The sequence below is a fragment of the Ahaetulla prasina genome, chromosome 2 (assembly GCF_028640845.1).
Source record: "Ahaetulla prasina isolate Xishuangbanna chromosome 2, ASM2864084v1, whole genome shotgun sequence".
In the NCBI taxonomy this organism is placed as follows: Eukaryota; Metazoa; Chordata; class Lepidosauria; order Squamata; family Colubridae; genus Ahaetulla; species Ahaetulla prasina.
The window spans coordinates 237,660,546-237,677,029 of NC_080540.1; the positions used below are offsets into that span (position 1 = coordinate 237,660,546).

The 16,484-nt window shown below is 39.4% G+C and overlaps 1 protein-coding gene across 3 annotated transcripts in view; it reads left to right on the top strand.

Moving 5' to 3' along the window:
• Window positions 1-9,215: 9,215 nt before the first annotated feature.
• The window catches only part of DAPK1 (death associated protein kinase 1), a 68,333-nt gene continuing 61,064 nt past the window's right edge, over window positions 9,216-16,484 (top strand). For 2 of the 3 annotated variants that reach the window (XR_009153384.1, XM_058168562.1), the window contains exons 1-2: window positions 9,216-9,330; window positions 10,298-10,467. Coding sequence is in view for 2 of the 3 variants with exons in the window: in XM_058168562.1 (XP_058024545.1) it covers window positions 10,406-10,467 (62 nt within the window). In the remaining variant the exon portion in view is untranslated. The other variant, XM_058168563.1, reaches the window with a different exon arrangement.

The following is a 16,484-nucleotide window of genomic DNA, read 5'->3' on the forward strand; positions in this document are numbered from 1 at the left end:
ACCGAAGAGGGTTATAAATCATTTGCCTAGTTAAGATAATGGAATCTTTACTTCAGTAGATTATGTCACGAAATATAAAAGCTTTCAGCTAGATTGAATGCTGTGTAATTAATAATAGTCATTGTAAGGTTTCAAGCAGTTCTAGAACAGTTGGGAATAGAAATTGCTACATAATGTTAACCAAATTCTTCTCACTGGAAAATGCATGCCTGAATCTTATTTTAGGCACTGGGCAGAACAATCATATAATTGCCCCAGAAATCTGTAGGCTGTAGTTCGAATTTAAAATAAGAAGATTCTGTATATTTTATTGTTCAACATAATGCAAAGATTCTGCATTCTTTTTAAAACCAAGGAACTGTGTGTTACTGTGATGAAGAAAATAATACTATCTTTTATGCAATTATTAAAGATAGAGATTAAATAGAAGTAGCTTAGCCTCATTGATTCATGTTTAGGTAACCGGAATGAACTACTACTGTAGTTTAATGAACCATAGATTCTCCTTTTCTTTTTCCAAGAGTTTACAATTCAAATCTTTATTGTCAGTGCACAACATATGTGCAGTTAGATTGGTTGAGCTCCCTCAGTGCACACACACACCCTCATTTTGCTGAAGTTAATGCGTTCTGATATGGACTTCACAGTATTGTTTCACAGCTTGGGAATTACCTAAGAATGTGGCCTTAATTTTTGTCATAGAAATTTGTTTATTTATTAGTTTGTTGAATTATGTAGCCACCCTTTTCACAAGCGATTCTTGTTTGAAAACGAAATCATTAACTTCTATGAAAGAAAACAAATCGTGTTCCAAATTCCTTGCTCTTGTGATCCCAGGGAGTGGTGGACTCAGTGTAGATTTTAGCTCTTAATTTAAGTGTCTCGGTAAATTTGGCACATAAACCTCAGTGATAGCAACTGAAAAATATGTTACCCAATAATTTTTTTCTTGGATGCAGTTGCTTCATCCTGGTACTGTTTCTTAACCTCAGCAACTTTAAGTTGTGCAGACTTCAATTCCCAGAATTCCCTGGTGGCTGGGGAATTCTGGGACTTGAACTCCACACTTCTTAAAAGTTACCAAGGGCTGAGAAATACTGTAATAGAATATGATGGGGTGCTGGACAAATTTAAGAAAGGGAGTAGCTGCTAAAAGAAATAATTTTATGTAATATTTTCCATACTGTATTGAATATATTTAATACAGGACATGCAAATAATTGTCATTATACTGCCATAATGTCACTGATATTTTTAATGTGATATTAGGTATTTTTATCCTGCCTTTATTGTTTTTATAAATAACTCAAGGCAGTGAACATAATTAATACTCCTTCCTCTTCCTATTTTCTCCACAACAGCAACCCTGTGAGGTGGATTGAGCTAAGAGTGACTGGCTAAAATCATCCAACTGACTTTCATGCCTTAGACGGTATTGGAACTTAAAGTCTCCTGGTTTCTAAGCTGGTGTCCTGAACTGTATAACTTTAATCATTTAATTCTTTTTTATGGTATTACTATTATATCTGTTAGCTGCCTTGGGCATCAATAATATCAAAATATATCATCTGTTCCAACAGCGTTTTGTCAGTTCTTTTTTGCTAAATCTAGCTGCACTTAAAAGTTAGAAAGGCTGAACAAAAACCCTACGCGAAAAAATGCATTCTATTGCTACTTCCAACCTCTTTCAGAGAAAAACTAACGTGTGATTTGGCAATTCTGCAGGAGATCACATTAGGTTCTTGGCAGGTCTTATGAGCCTATGGGATATATCTTATAACAACAGCAGCAACAGCATTTAATTTTTTTTAATCCAGAAAATTACGCGTGGAAAATGGCTGATTCTATCAGGCTATTGAAGATATCACAAGGAATACAAGAAAGGAACACAGAGTAATTACTAACAAATGAAAAAGGCAATTTGCTATATAGTACTTGCTTACCCTTGCCAATCTTTCTGGTTATTGAGATACCACTCTGTAATCAAGCAACATAAACTCTTTGACTTTTCCATAATCCAAGCTATAGCTCTTCATAAGGTTGCAGTTATGTACTGCAACCTTATGCAGCAAAACGTATTACAAAAAGGTGTCAGATTGATCTTCATGAAACTTTGAGGGCACCAGTAGATCAGAAGATCAACCAGGTAAAATGAGACAATCTGGTAGTTAAAATCATAGAGATTCCAAAACAAGAACACCCAGAGTATTTAATACATCTGGCTCTTTACACATGTAGAGATATGCCATGAATTAAGCCTATCAATATGTAACTCATACTGAACTGATTTTCTACAGCAATGGCACAATTCTAGCACTAGTCAGGTCTTATTTCCCATATTTCTTGACTGGCAAAGTTAGCATTTGCTGCTGTCAAAAAAGAAAATGTTGCAGAATATTTGTGAAAGGCCATGGATTAAGGCAAAAGTCGATTGCTTCACATGATGTATCGCAATGTTTTTTTCCTTTGCAGAGCCAGGGTGGGAGGGGCCTAGGCGTGACGCCTCTGGCCCGCGGACCGCCAGTTTGACATCCCTGGATTAAGGGATTGGGATCAGATAAAGGATTATCTGAATTGGGTTTATGACATGAATGCTTTCCATGCGATGCAAATAAATGTCGATAATATTCTTGAACTTTAGAGTGGAAGCTATCAACTTCCGACCCTTGTTCTGGAATTACTGGCTGCTACTGCATGCAGTTGCAAAGTTTTTATTATTGCCATTGCAACTAGCTGTGTCTCTCTTTGGTATACATCACAATCTTTCAAACAAAAAAGGCTCATTTAATTACCAAAGCATTACAAGTCCAGCTCAAATTTCTTCTTTTGGCCATTAGTTGTCTATAAATCTTTACTGACTAAAAGAAACTTCAATATGGTAAAAATGGAACTAAGCCTCAGAGTACAACATAGTACAACAACAGCAGGAAAACCAAACAATTGGAACTTTTCAGAAGAATTTATTGGCTTGTCAAATTTATATGGTTGCCCATCTCACACCAGGTGACTCTGGGTGGCATACAATAAAAATATTCTATAAAACCAGTTAAAAACTATGAATATAAACAAAGAAAAAAAATCGTAAGATGAAAGATATACCAGTATATAGATCAGAGGTAGGCAACATATAGATAATAGATAATACAGCCAGCATTCAGGTTCCCTATTACCAGGAGATCCCAAAACTAAAGTTCCTAAACTAAAGTTTAAGGGCTTTCACAAGGGCTGGGGCTTAACTATTCAACACCACAGACAATTCTGCTACCCTTCAAAATAAAGTTGATATGTATCTGAATGGTCAAACAATTGGCAACTCCAAATCTCTGCTAACAAATGTTCAATCTTGCACATTGGCAATAGAAATAAGAACTTCAAATATTTGCTGGCTGGTAATGATCTAAAAGTTGACCCATACTCTGTCAAGGACCTAGGAGTACTCATTTCAAAAGATCTAAGTCCCAGAGCTCACTGTAACATCATTGCAAAAAAGGCGTTAAGAGTTGTAAATCTTATTTTATGAAGTTTTCTCTTTGGTAATGCTATACTCTAAACTAGGGCATATAAAACCTTTGCCAGACCTATACTTGATTACTGCTCACCTGCCTGCAACCCTTTCAGACATCAATACATTAGAGAGGGTCCAGATATATTTTACTAGAAGACTACTCAAATCTTCTGCTTGAAATAAAATTCCCTATACCACCAGGCTTGAAATTTTAGGTCTAGATAGCCTCGAACTACGTTGTCTACATTTCGACTTATGCTTAGTTCATAAGATTATTTACCAAACGTTCTACCTGTAAATGAGTACTTTAATTTCAACCATAATAACACAAGGGCTATCAATAGATTTAAACTCAATGTAATTCGCTCTAAACTTAATTGTAGGAAATATTGACTTCTGCAACAGAGTACTAAATGTCTGGAACATTCTACCGGATCCTATTGTTTGTCTCTCTAATCCCCATACCTTTCACCGTAAACTGTCTACCGTGGACCTTTCATGTTTCTTAAGAGGTCCCTAAGGGGGAGCGCATAAACACACCAGTGTGCCTACCGTCCCTGTCCTACTGTTCCCAATTATATGTAATCACTCTATGTGTTTATGGCTATGTTTTGCCAATTTATATCCTTTTTTGTGCCAATTTTTCATATGTCCATGTCTATGTCAATTCTGTTACTTGTTTTCTTGTATTTGTTGACAAATAAATAAATAAATAAACAAACAAACTTCACCTCAAGAGGGTTGATGTTCATTCCATGGTAAGATGGAACTCCCTTGCAGGTGGGATCTGCAACATGCCTCTCCTGCTGGATCTGATGGGACAGGTAGAAGTAACTGGAGAGAGGCCATCCCTCAGATACCTGGCCCCATGCTATGTAGATAGTGGTTGAATTCAAATTTTTTTACTACCAGTTATGTGGGCGTGGCTTGGTGGGCGTGGCAGGGGGAAGGATACTGCAAAATCTCCATTGCCACCCCACTCCAGGGGAAGGATACTGCAAATCCCCATTCCCTCCCCACTCCTGGCAGAATATTACAAAATCTCCATTCCCACCCAACTCTGGGGCCAGTCAGAGGTAGTATTTGCCGGTTCTCTGAACTACTCAAAATTTCCACTACCGGTTCTCCAGAACCTGTCAGAACCTGCTGAATAGCACCCCTGTATGTAGGGCTTTAAAGGTCAAAACCAACAACTTTAAGTGGACCCGGAAGCAAGCTGACAACTAATGAAGGGCTGTCCAATGTATTGTCCATTTAGAAGCCCATACTACCACATTTTGCACCAGCTTTCAGGTACTTTTCAAGGCATAATATTTGTTTGCTTGCTTGCGGGAATTAGTGTGGCTGTCCATCGTACCAAGTGACTATGGGTGGCAAATAAAATTTAAGAAATAAAAAACAATTGATACAAAACTTAAAATACATAGAATATGAGAAAAAAATCACCCATCCTAATTATTAAATTAACTACAAAAACGAGTTCCTGCACACACTCAGGAATCCAGGACTAGGCACAGAGCCAGAAGTTTGTTTTTTTTAAGGATTTATGAAAAAGCAGCAAGGCTGGGGTCATCCTGTTCTCCGGAGGGATGTTTCACCTTTATATATTTTATAATTATATAATTATATAATTCCCACTAAAAATAAAATAATGAAATGAAATGAAATGAAATAATAAAATTTAAAATGCAATAGCCAACAAGGTTAACAGCTGATATTCTAGATGATTCTCTATATAGAAAATCATTGGGGAACCATTCAGTTAATCACCTAAGAAAAGAAAAACTCCAATGAAGAAGCCAGATAATGCAATAAAACTGAATGTGCTTTCAGAATATTTACTTGGCCATCTAATTACCTTGTATTCAAATAATAGTACAATTCTGCGCAATGCTACTGTACACTCATTGCTTAAGACAGAGCAACCTGACCGCTGTCCTTCACACTTTGGTGACTTCCAAATTATACAATTGTAAATATATTCTATCTAAACTGCCTTCAAAGATTGTTTGAAAGTTCAACTTTGGAAGAATGCAGCAACTTGCATATTTATGATTCTGACTGATCTTCATGTATATTTACAGTGAAAAATCTGTAGTGACTGACAATTCACGTGAACCCTGAACTCCTAATATTGAGATTGATAGGTTTAAACCAGTTGGATCCCAGACTATTTAACAGATCTCTCTTCTCTTGCATTCTCCTTTCCTTCGTCTTCCAAACATGCTCTGGTTTTATCCCACTCCAAATTCTATTAAGTGGTTAAGTTAATCTTGACTAGGATTGCCTGTAACAATTTCAATGTTGTGAACACTTCGGTCAAGATATATCTAGATTGTTTTTTCTGACTACACAACAACAAAATATTTTTTGTTTTTAAAACAAAAACAAATGGGCAAACAGACTGCGATAGCACTAGTACTAGCAATAGCACTTAGACTTATATACTGCTTTACAGACCTCTCTAAGCGGTTTACAGAGTCAGCATATTGCCCCCAACAATCAGGGTCCTGATTTTACCCACCTCGGAAGGATGGAAGGCTAAGTCAACCTTGAGCCTGGTGAGATTTGAACTGCTAAATTGCAGTCAGCCGGCAGTCAGCAGAAGTAGCCTGCAATACTGCACTCTAACCACTGCGCCACTGTGGCTCATGATGATATGAGTACCCTGAATAGTTCAGGCACTTTAATATATTTTATTTTGCAAAGTGATATAATCATTAAACAGAAAGCATCTGACTTAGGGCACATGGCCTTGTGAACTATTTGGAAGAATTCAAAATATGTTTGGACTTATTTAAAAGTTACAGAAAAAGATACTCATGCAGTTATTTACAACACAAGCACAGAAGCGTATTTGCTTCAGCATTCCTTCATAAGCATGCAAAAAGTTCTATATCATGTCTGCTAAAGTTCAGCATAAGGTTGATGGATTCATATTTTTATTCAGATCAAAATGTAATTTATTTGCTTGTGCTTTATTATGGTGCGTGAACCAAGTTTGTGACTTACTCAACATTAGAGTTAAGCAAATCACAATCTATCAGGTCTAAATCTTTGCCAATGACAGGTCTTTGTTTCCATATTAACTTCACTTTCCTGAATTAATCTCTACACCGGAATTCTATAAAGGGAAAGAGGGTTAAAATTAGAGGCAACTAAATGTTCTATTCCATAGTTCAGTGATTCGTTAAAGTCAAAAGATGACAGAACATTTTAAAGATATTTCTTCCACAGACCCTGATCAGGTGTATCTATTTCTCCTTATCCAAGTAAACAGTAACAAGGAGAAATATTGAGAGGGAATATTCATAAAGGCATATGCAAAACCAAGAAGATATAATTATTGGATTGTTCCTTGCTCTTGAAGATTAGCCTTTGATTAGGTCAAAGGTTCACGTAACAGTTACCCATTGCTCATTGCTTGGAATTGTTTTGTAGATACCTCTGGGTCATAAGTTCCTTTCGAGGTATGTACAGTCTGCAAAGTAATGTCAAATAAGAAACAAACAAAAAAACTGTTTGCTTGCTGCAACTGTTGGAAATGCATTTAGTAATAATATTACTATGCTTGTGCATAGTTATCCATATGCACAAGCATATGGAATACTAAGGAAGAAAAAGCTCACATTGACACTTTAAAATTTAAGTACTACAATGCAAAATACAATAAATATTGCAATATTGCTGTATAATTAGGGATATATTTAGATCCTTCAGTCTAGTTTCCCTTCCCCAGTCTTGAGTCATATTAAAAGTTGCAGCGTATTATATAAGCCAGCTGGAAGAGCAGGCTACATGCAAATCTAGGCAGTTCTCTTGGTTTTGTTTTGGCAATTTAAATTTATTTTCTGTCAATATGAGAGGTTCAGTAGGTTCCATTTGTTTTGCTCAAAATTTTTACATGATTTACTTTGATTGAAAACTAATTAAGAATATCATTTTCTTTCATTAACTTTTAAAATGTTATGGACATTTGAGAAATGGCTCAATTCAAACTTGGTATTTTAATATATCAAACTTTTTTTAGTTACATCAGGATGCATAAACAGATGCACATCCCAAACTTGGGAAAACTTAGATGTACATTTCCATGGGAGTTTTACCACACAAATAAGATTTATAAACTGCAACAAAAACCTTTCCAGGGATTTTCTGATCTTCAGAGTAATTTTCAAAATGGTTTATTATTTGCTTTCAGAATAATGTATCATAAAAACACAATACTATACATAACTTTAGGAAAAAAAGAGAACTCATTAAAAGCAGCAACAGAACCAGCATCAGAAAGAATATCAGACATAAAATTACTGGACAAAGCAGTGGATATATAAGAAAAAGTGCAAGAAGAGGCTGGAAAGGTTAAGAAATTAGAAACAGGCTTATTTCTTTCAAGGATTCCCAAAACTGAAAAATTCATCTATTGTTGGAAGTGCCCATCTCTGATTGGGTATAATAGTGTGGCATGCAAGAATTTTGTGCAAGAGCTTTTGTGGAATAGATGAGGTGGAATTTTTCCTTCAAGTTGCTGTGACTCCAAGTCATGGCTCCCAACAATTAGAACCAAGTTCAGAAATGAGCCAATGAATTTTGCATTTGCATTCAATTTGATCATAACACACAGTTTCAGTCTGGTTACCGAATAATGATAATATATAATAAAACAATGCTAGCATGGAAATGACATCCTTGAAAAAATGTAGAGGCACTATAATACTGTATTTTCATACTGAAACATATATAATCATGGTGGTTTCATTAGTGGTGCCCCCAAGATTAGCTCTTCAGTTAAAAATGAAGATGTGGGGATTAAGTCCTATAAAATAATTCACCTATTAGTAATTCACATATCATTTCACTGCTCCAGAATAGAGGAATTGTGAGACAATCACTCTTGACCAGGAAGTCTATGGAGATTCTCAACCAGGTCATGGTTGTCCCAAAAGTGCTGGGGAAAACTGGACTTGGTTTTTTTCTTGAAGACATTTTGCTTCTCATCTTCATCTCTGAAGAAGCTTCTTGGATGGGAGGGGAAACATCTTCAAGGAAAAACCAAAGTTCAGTTGCCTTTTGGGGAAAAAAAAAAGCTCTTGATAAGAAAGTTTCTCTTTGGCAAAGTAAACCTTGCTTGTTAGAAAGCCAAGGCAAAGGCCAACTTTTGGATAAGGTGCTGCAATCATGTACCAGAAGAGTTCCACACCTGCTGCCTGCTATACCTGCAGATGCTACAACTCACTTTTCTCCGTGTGTGAGATCTTACAACCCCGTTTGGTAAATATTCGGAACCGGGAACCTTCCAAATGCGTTTAAGATCCTACCCACGATGCCCAACTAGCTTCATGTCTGGCGGTTTTGCATTGCCGGAACCCAACTGGAGGGCACCAGTTAGAGAAGGCTGGGCAGTACTTAACATACTGGCCATTAATCTTCTGCAAATCTCTCTCACACACACACACACACACACTCCGAATGGATGAAGCCGCGTTCTTTTACCCGGGCGCTAGGGAGGTCCCGACGCCTTCCAAGCCGCGCCAAAGGCGGCCGGCGATACCCGAAGGTAGGCAGCCTGGCTATACACCTGCACGCCTTTGTCGGCCCGTGCGTGAGTGAGTGCGCGCGCGCGCACGAGCCGCATCCCCCCTCCCCCTTGGCTCACCGCTGGCGTGGGCTGGTCGGGAGAGGAGAGGGAGGGGTGTAAAAGCGCCGCGGCTTTCCCATTGGCCGCTTGCCGGAGTGCCTTTCCCTAGCTCTGCTCCGAAGAGTGTGCGGACGATTAGAGAGGGAGGCTGTGGCCGGAAAAAGGGAGCGCGAGCTCGAGCGAGAGGGTGAGCGAGCGAGCGAGCTGGAGGGGCGGGTTTTTCTCCCCGGTCTCTCTCGCCGCCCCAGCCAGAAGGAAGCTCCCTGCGCCAAGGAGAGGTTCCCGGCGCGCCTCCCCTCCTCCCCCCTGCGGCGGCGACTCCGCCAGACGAGTCGGGGGGCTTCCCGTCCCTTCCTCGCCGGGCTGCTTCCCTTTTTCGCCAGCGGTGGGGGCGGAGAGTGGAGGCAAGGCCTTCCAGGAGAGCAGTAGCCAAAGAGGAAAAGCGCAAGGCTCTTTGCGCTCCTCCAAGCAGGGCGAAGGGGAATGCCCGCGCCTGGCTAGCTGCATTTCACCGACAGCCGAGCGGGTGGATTTTAGGCGGCGGCTCCTCCCGGTTGCACGTCCTAGTTGACCGGGTAACGGAGGAGGGATGTGGGGGGGCAGTTGCTGAGGAATGTGGCGTCCGTGCGGCTCCAGGCTCCTGGCTCAGGTGAAATGGAGGCTTTGGGGGCTCCTGCTTGCGGTGCGGGGAAGAAGGTGAGATGCGCGCGAGGAAGCGGCGCGCGGAGTTTAGGAGGCGCCTTTCTTTCCCTCGCTCCCTCCCCAGCGAGGCGTTGTTCTGGCGGGGGGGGCGGGGGGGAAAGGGGGTGACTTCTTTTTCCCTGGCTGTTGTCTCCATTTCGCAGCTCGAGGCAACGGGGGAGAAGAGGCTCTCGCCCCTACAAGGCGCGGGCAAGGGAGGGGAGGACCCCCGGCGGCTTCCATTTCTTGGCAGATCAAGCCCGGCGATTTTTAGAGAGCGAAGTTAACCAGCCGGCGGCCACCCGGGACCGCTCTGCTTTCCCAATCCTTGCTTGCTTTCAGACGCACTGCCGGCGTGGTGTATGGTGGACCCGTGTGCAAGGAAGAAAACAGTGACATAACCGCACCCTTCCTGCAAACACGGGCATTTTAACTCGCCCCTTGCTTTTTGTCCCCCTGTCTCTCTTCTCCAGAGCTTAGCGCCATGCATGAAGTCTTGGAAGACCCTACCAAGGTGGAGGTGATGAGTTGAAAGGCAAAGGCAGTGGAAGCTGGTTGTGGGCTTTCCCTTCCCAGCTATCATGACTGTCTTCCGGCAAGAAAACCTGGAGGATCACTACGAGGTTGGAGAGGAACTTGGAAGGTAGAGTACCTGTTGGGAGGAAAGTACATGGATTGGGTGGCCTTGATTGATAATCGAAAGGTCCCTAGGGGACAATAGAAACCACAGAGCAAGTGTTTTGGGTTGGGAAGAAGGCTGAAGGTTATGGTGACCACAATAGGACATGGGAACCAATCGGTGGCATGTGCACAGCCCCAGTGAACTGGGAACCAGCTAAGTGCGTTTTAGTCTTCTGTGGAATGTGAAATCAGGCTGCTTGATAGATTGCTGTTTCTGGCTGGCATGTGAACCCAGAAATGTGGGTTAATTGACTAAACTCCAGTTCAGTTGACCAAGATAATAAATATATTGTAGGAACAAAGTCAAAGGACTGAACTGTAAATGTGTTTACCATTCATGCATTCCAATGAGCTGCTTAAATGCTGCAGATTAAGAGATATGGTATCTTTTAGCAGCTGCATGCCTTTTAAGAGGGGATCATTAGACCACCAATAATATTACACTGTGGCAAGGAACTGATACTGGTGTTAGGTAGGCATTTTTCTTGAGGAAAAACTCAATATTCTGATGAAATTACCTCAAAGACGATTCCAAGCAACCTGCTTCGTTGAAAAATACTGGATTCAAGAATATTAAAATTGTCACCTCTGTGTTTGTTTGTTTTTAGAGGGACCCGGTGGCTCAGGGGCTAGGACGTTGAGCTTGTCGATCGAAAGGTTGGCAGCTCAGTGATTCGAATCCCTAATGCTGCTGTGTAACGGGATGAGCTCCCGTTACTTGTCCCAGCTTCTGCCAACCTAGCAGTTTTGAAAGCATGTAAAAATGCAAGTAGAAAAAAAGGGACCACCTTAGTGGGAAGGTAACAGTGCGCCTTTGGCGTTGAGTCATGCCGGCCACATGACCACGGAGACGTCTTCGGACAGCGCTGGCTCTTCGGCTTTGAAATGGAGATGAGCACCACCCACTAGAGTCGGTAATGACTAGCACGTATGTGCGAGGGGAACTTTTACCTTTACCTATGTTTGTTTTATGCTGATAGTAACTGATTATGAGAACAGGTTGCTTGATCCCAACCTTAGCAGTGAATTGTTAGTGGATGTGGTAGAACACAAATTGGTATTAATCTATTCAATTGCATCTTAAGCCTTATGGAAGATTCTGAATCCAAATAATTATTTAATGTTATCCATTTTGTTGACACTTGATAATTCTCGAACTATCAGAGTTCCCTTATTCATGTCAGTCAAATGTCATATCAAGTAAGTTATTATCATTATACAGTGTAGTTTTAACACAGATTCCATAAAGCTTATTAGTTGAACATTATAACATGCTGGGTGTGTATCCAATAGCTTTGTGATAGGAAAAACAAAACTCTTGACTGCTGATTATACTTCCATTTTATTTTTTAAATCTCTGAGTTTAATTGCTGAACTGCATTTGTTTTAAAGTGTACAGTATTACATTTTGGTTGTCAAGAGAAAGTTTAGATTGAAAGTTTGCTATCATTTCCAAGCCATAATGAAAATAGTATGAAGGTTGGCAAGATTATTGAGAACCAGTTTAGCAATTTGGATGTCATGCAGATCAATGCAAAAACTTGTGTGGAAACAATAATGATGTAAATAGAACAACTTGCAGAAAGACATCTAGCCGTTGAACTAATGAGCTATGTAACTTGGAGATGAGGTCAAATCGACCCCTAAGTTTGGACTTTTTTGAGGAAGTGTTTAAATTATGGTCCTCTTGAGTTTATTTTTGAGTTACTTACAATTAAGAGCAATTTAGTGTGGTGATTAAAGATACCAGGCTAGAAACCAGTCTCTTTCTCTCAGCCTTAGGAAGAATGCCATAGCAAACCACTTCTGAAAATGTTGTAAGAAAATTGCAAGGACTTGTCCAGGCAATTGCCAGGAGTTATCACTTACTTAAGGGCATGAGTTTACTTTTTTCCCCTTTTCATGTGCAATTATAATACAAAGAAAAGACAGTTTTTTACTTTTAATTATAACACTCAAATTAATTTTGAAACAGGCAATAGTTTTACTATACGTAGTGGGAACTGACTGTACACTGATTACCCTATAGCTACAGGGAAAAATCCAGGCCTCCTTCAAATTAATAAGAAAACAGCAACTAGATGATTAACTTGAATTCTGACATCATTTAAACTAATTCTACAGAAAATTATAACCTATTGTTAAAGTAAAAATAAATCTCATTTTATTCATTGTTATTTTATATGCAAGATGTAGCTAATTATAATCTACAAGATAATTGTAGGACTGTTTTAAGCACTGAGCACTGTTTTAAGAATTTCAAATTGTTGCCAGGAGTCTAATGTTAATTTAGAATAGTAATGAGAATGAATTGTAACAGTGTTAAATGTATACAGAATTAATGTAAGGAAAGGATTCAAAATTCATAAGGTACTAAATAGGAGATTCTTGGGTTCTAAATACCAGGATAAAAAAAGTTAATTTGCAAAAAATAATAGTTTGGATTTCCTTTTCTTAACTGCTGCAAAATTTGTAGCGAGTATATCTTTTTGTTGTTCAAAATTAACTGATGCCAATTTGCTGTAAGCATGCCAAAGCTGCAGAACGTAGATAATATATGATTACTAACTGAGTACAATTTATTTCATAAGTTGAAATTTGTCTGTTAATCTCTGTGGGACATTTTAAAAAGTTGTCTGAAAACTCTTAACTTGCTTTTATACTGATTTGCATCACCAATCATTTTACTTCAGTATAATTTTATGCCTCTAAATGGTGATAATGAATGTGTAGTTTACAGTCTGTAACAGTGATTCGAACCCGCAGCCATATGAGCAAAACAATTAGTACTCCCTTGCTTGCAACTGAAATAGCAGTTATACACAACCAACACATTGTACAATTTCATAAGAGCAAAACAGATTTTGGTTCCATTTAGGAGGAAATTATTATGAAATACATGCATGCCTTCACTGCTGCATTTTGTCCTTTGTGGTTATGAACAGTGTGACTGTGCATTTTAAATATTGTATTCTCTGGTTTCTTTGATATACTATACCGTTCCAGAGACTCTATATATAGTTGCCAGAGTGCTACATTCTTGTAATACTTTTTTTTAATTATCCTTGATCAAAACAGTCCAAGAATTTGTTCCCATGACAGTGGCTTAACATTAAAGGCAATATTATATTGACCTTGAAACTTTAAATTTAGCCTGAAGTGAAATAGCTTAAATGACTTGTATCTGAAATACCTTGTACTGATAATGTTTAGTTAACAACAGAAATTGGGACCAAGAATTCTATAGCTAAACGACTCAGTCGTAAAGTGCATTACATGACCATGCCAACTTACAGTAGCAGTTCCATTTGCCATTGTTAAGATATTCAGTGTGGTTGTTAAGTGTAACATCATGTGATTGTCATTTGCGAACTCCTGCCAAATGCCTCGATCACAAGATTACAGGGGTGCTGCAAGGACACAATTTTGAGGACCATCTGTAAGTCTCTTTGTTCAGTTCTGTCATAACTTTGAATTCACTGGACAAAGAATTGTTAATCGAGATATATTTCAAGAAAGCAAGCCACAAAATCATGGGTTCGGTATGTGTGAAATACCCATATAGAGTTTTTGTTTTAAGATTTAAGATTTAAGATTTAAGATTTAAGATTTAAGATTTAAGATTTAAGATTTAAGATTTAAGATTTAAGATTTAAGATTTAAGATTTAAGATTTAAAAGCATAGAACAGCCTTAGTTATGTCAGAATCAGAATAGAGCTGGAAGGGACCTTGGTGTTGTGGTCCGTCAGCAGCCTACGGAGCTGGCAATGGAGTCGGACAGTGATGAGGCTGAGGTGAGGCCAGGGCCATCGGGAAGTGAGGTGCGGATTCCAGGGCCTCCAGAGACTGATAGTAGTGAGACAGAGGAACAGGAGGAGCCTGTTCCTAATGCACGCATGAGAAGAGCTGCCAGAAGGCAAGAGCAACTCAAGCAGAGAGGACAACTCAGGAGTAAGGCCAAGAGATGATTGGCCCCTCCCATAAGGCTTAAAACAGACCAGCTTTGCCGGAACAACTACGTTGTAGCTGCGTCTTCTGCTTCATCTTTTGCTTTGTATACATCTTTGTTTTTGTGGCTTCTGGACGTTTGCCAGGAAGGGCCTTTGGCAGTTTGCTTAATTGGACTAAGGTTTGTGAGATAACTGAGGAATTTGTGTTGGGAGGCATTTGTTTTACTTTGAGTTGAACGATGCTGGGAATGAAGTAATTCCCAGCTGTTGGAATAAAGTTTGTTTTCCCATGGACTAAGTTTATTACTACCTACTTAGGCCTGGGTCACAACACTTGGAGGTCTTCAGTCCAGCCTCCTGTTCAAGCAGGAGACCTATACCCGTGATGGTGAACCTATGGCACATGTGCCACAGATGGCACACTTAGCCATATCAGTGGCCACGCGAGCTCAGCTCTGGCACGCCAGCTGATTTTCAGGCCTACCAGAAGTAGGGAAACAGGCTGGCTCCAGAGCCTCTTTATAAGTCTGGGGAGGGGGAAAACGGCCTTCCCCGCCCAACCACAGGCCCTCCGGAGGCCAGAAACGGCCCATTTACCAACTTCCGGTTGGACAGGTATTGACATTTTTTTGCTGTCCCCAGCCTCCAGAGCCTCTCTAGGAGTCTTTATAAAGTGCTTCTAATACTTGGCGTGATTTTGATTCTATGCCTCTGTTTATATAACCAAGGATTATATTAGCTTTTTTGGATGCTACTGCACACTGCTGACTCATGTTTAAGTGATCATGCACTAGGACACCAAAGTCCCTCTCATACAAGGTGGATAAAAATCGATGATTTTTAAAAAAATATATATGAATTTTTTTATTTAAATTGGGATTTTTTTAATTTGTTATCAAATTTATTTTAATAAAATGTTTTTGGAGTAAAGTATCTATCTAAAAATAGTTTTCTATTTAAGATACATTAATAATTTATTCAGCATGAAATAGGGCTTAGTTATGTAGCATGAGGCTTTATAGTCTGCAATATTTACATTTTTGGTAAACTCATTCAATAGATCCAAGCTCTGCAAGCTAAAATGAAACCTTTGTTTTGTTTGCAAATAATAATATTAAAGATTCTACCAGCAAGAATGAGCCCCTACATTTAAAGAGCACGTGTCATTCCAGGTCCATCATGGCCCTACCTGTTAGCAGGCATCCACTCACCTGCTCCCTGCCATGTCCCTCACCTTGTTGTGTCACTGCTGCATCACCAGCCGTTACATTAAAGTGAATGGGACTGTCGGTGAGTCAACAGCAGGTCAGAGGAGCCGCTGCAGGACAGATGACAGTTGCTCTTTAAAAATTATGATTTAAATCGAGTTGATTTAAATCAAGCCTTTTTACTAGTGATTTAAATCATGATTTAAATTGTCTTGATTTAAATCAAATCCACCTTGCTCTCACAGTTACTGTTTTTGAGCCAGGTTTCGCCTAATCTTGTACCTTTGGTTTTTCCTGCCCAGGTGTAAAATCTTGTTTTTCTCCACATTAAATTTGTTGGATAGAGCCCATTGTTCAAGTCTGTCAAGATCTTTTTGGATCCTGAGCTTGTCTTCTGGGGTGTTGGCTATTCCTGCCAGCTAAGTATCATCTGCAGATTTGATGAGTTTCCCTTCTATTCCCTCATCTAAGTCATTTATGAAGATATTGGAGAGTACGGGCCTAAGACGTAACTTTGTTACCCCACTGCTTATTTCTCTTCATGTAGATGTAGTACCATTAAAGACTATTCATTGAGTACAGTTTTTCAGCCAGTTACAAATCCATCTGGTAGTGATGCTGTCTATTCCACATTTTTCTAGCTTACCAAGAAGTAGGTTGTGGTCTACTTTGTCAAATGCCTTTCTGAAGTCTAAATATACTATGTCCATAGCATTTTGCTGGTCTACTAATTTAGTCACTTTGTCAAAGAATGAAATAAGATTGGTTTAGCATGAGCTGTATTTTAACAAACTCATGCTGGCTAGTAGGTATAACTTTA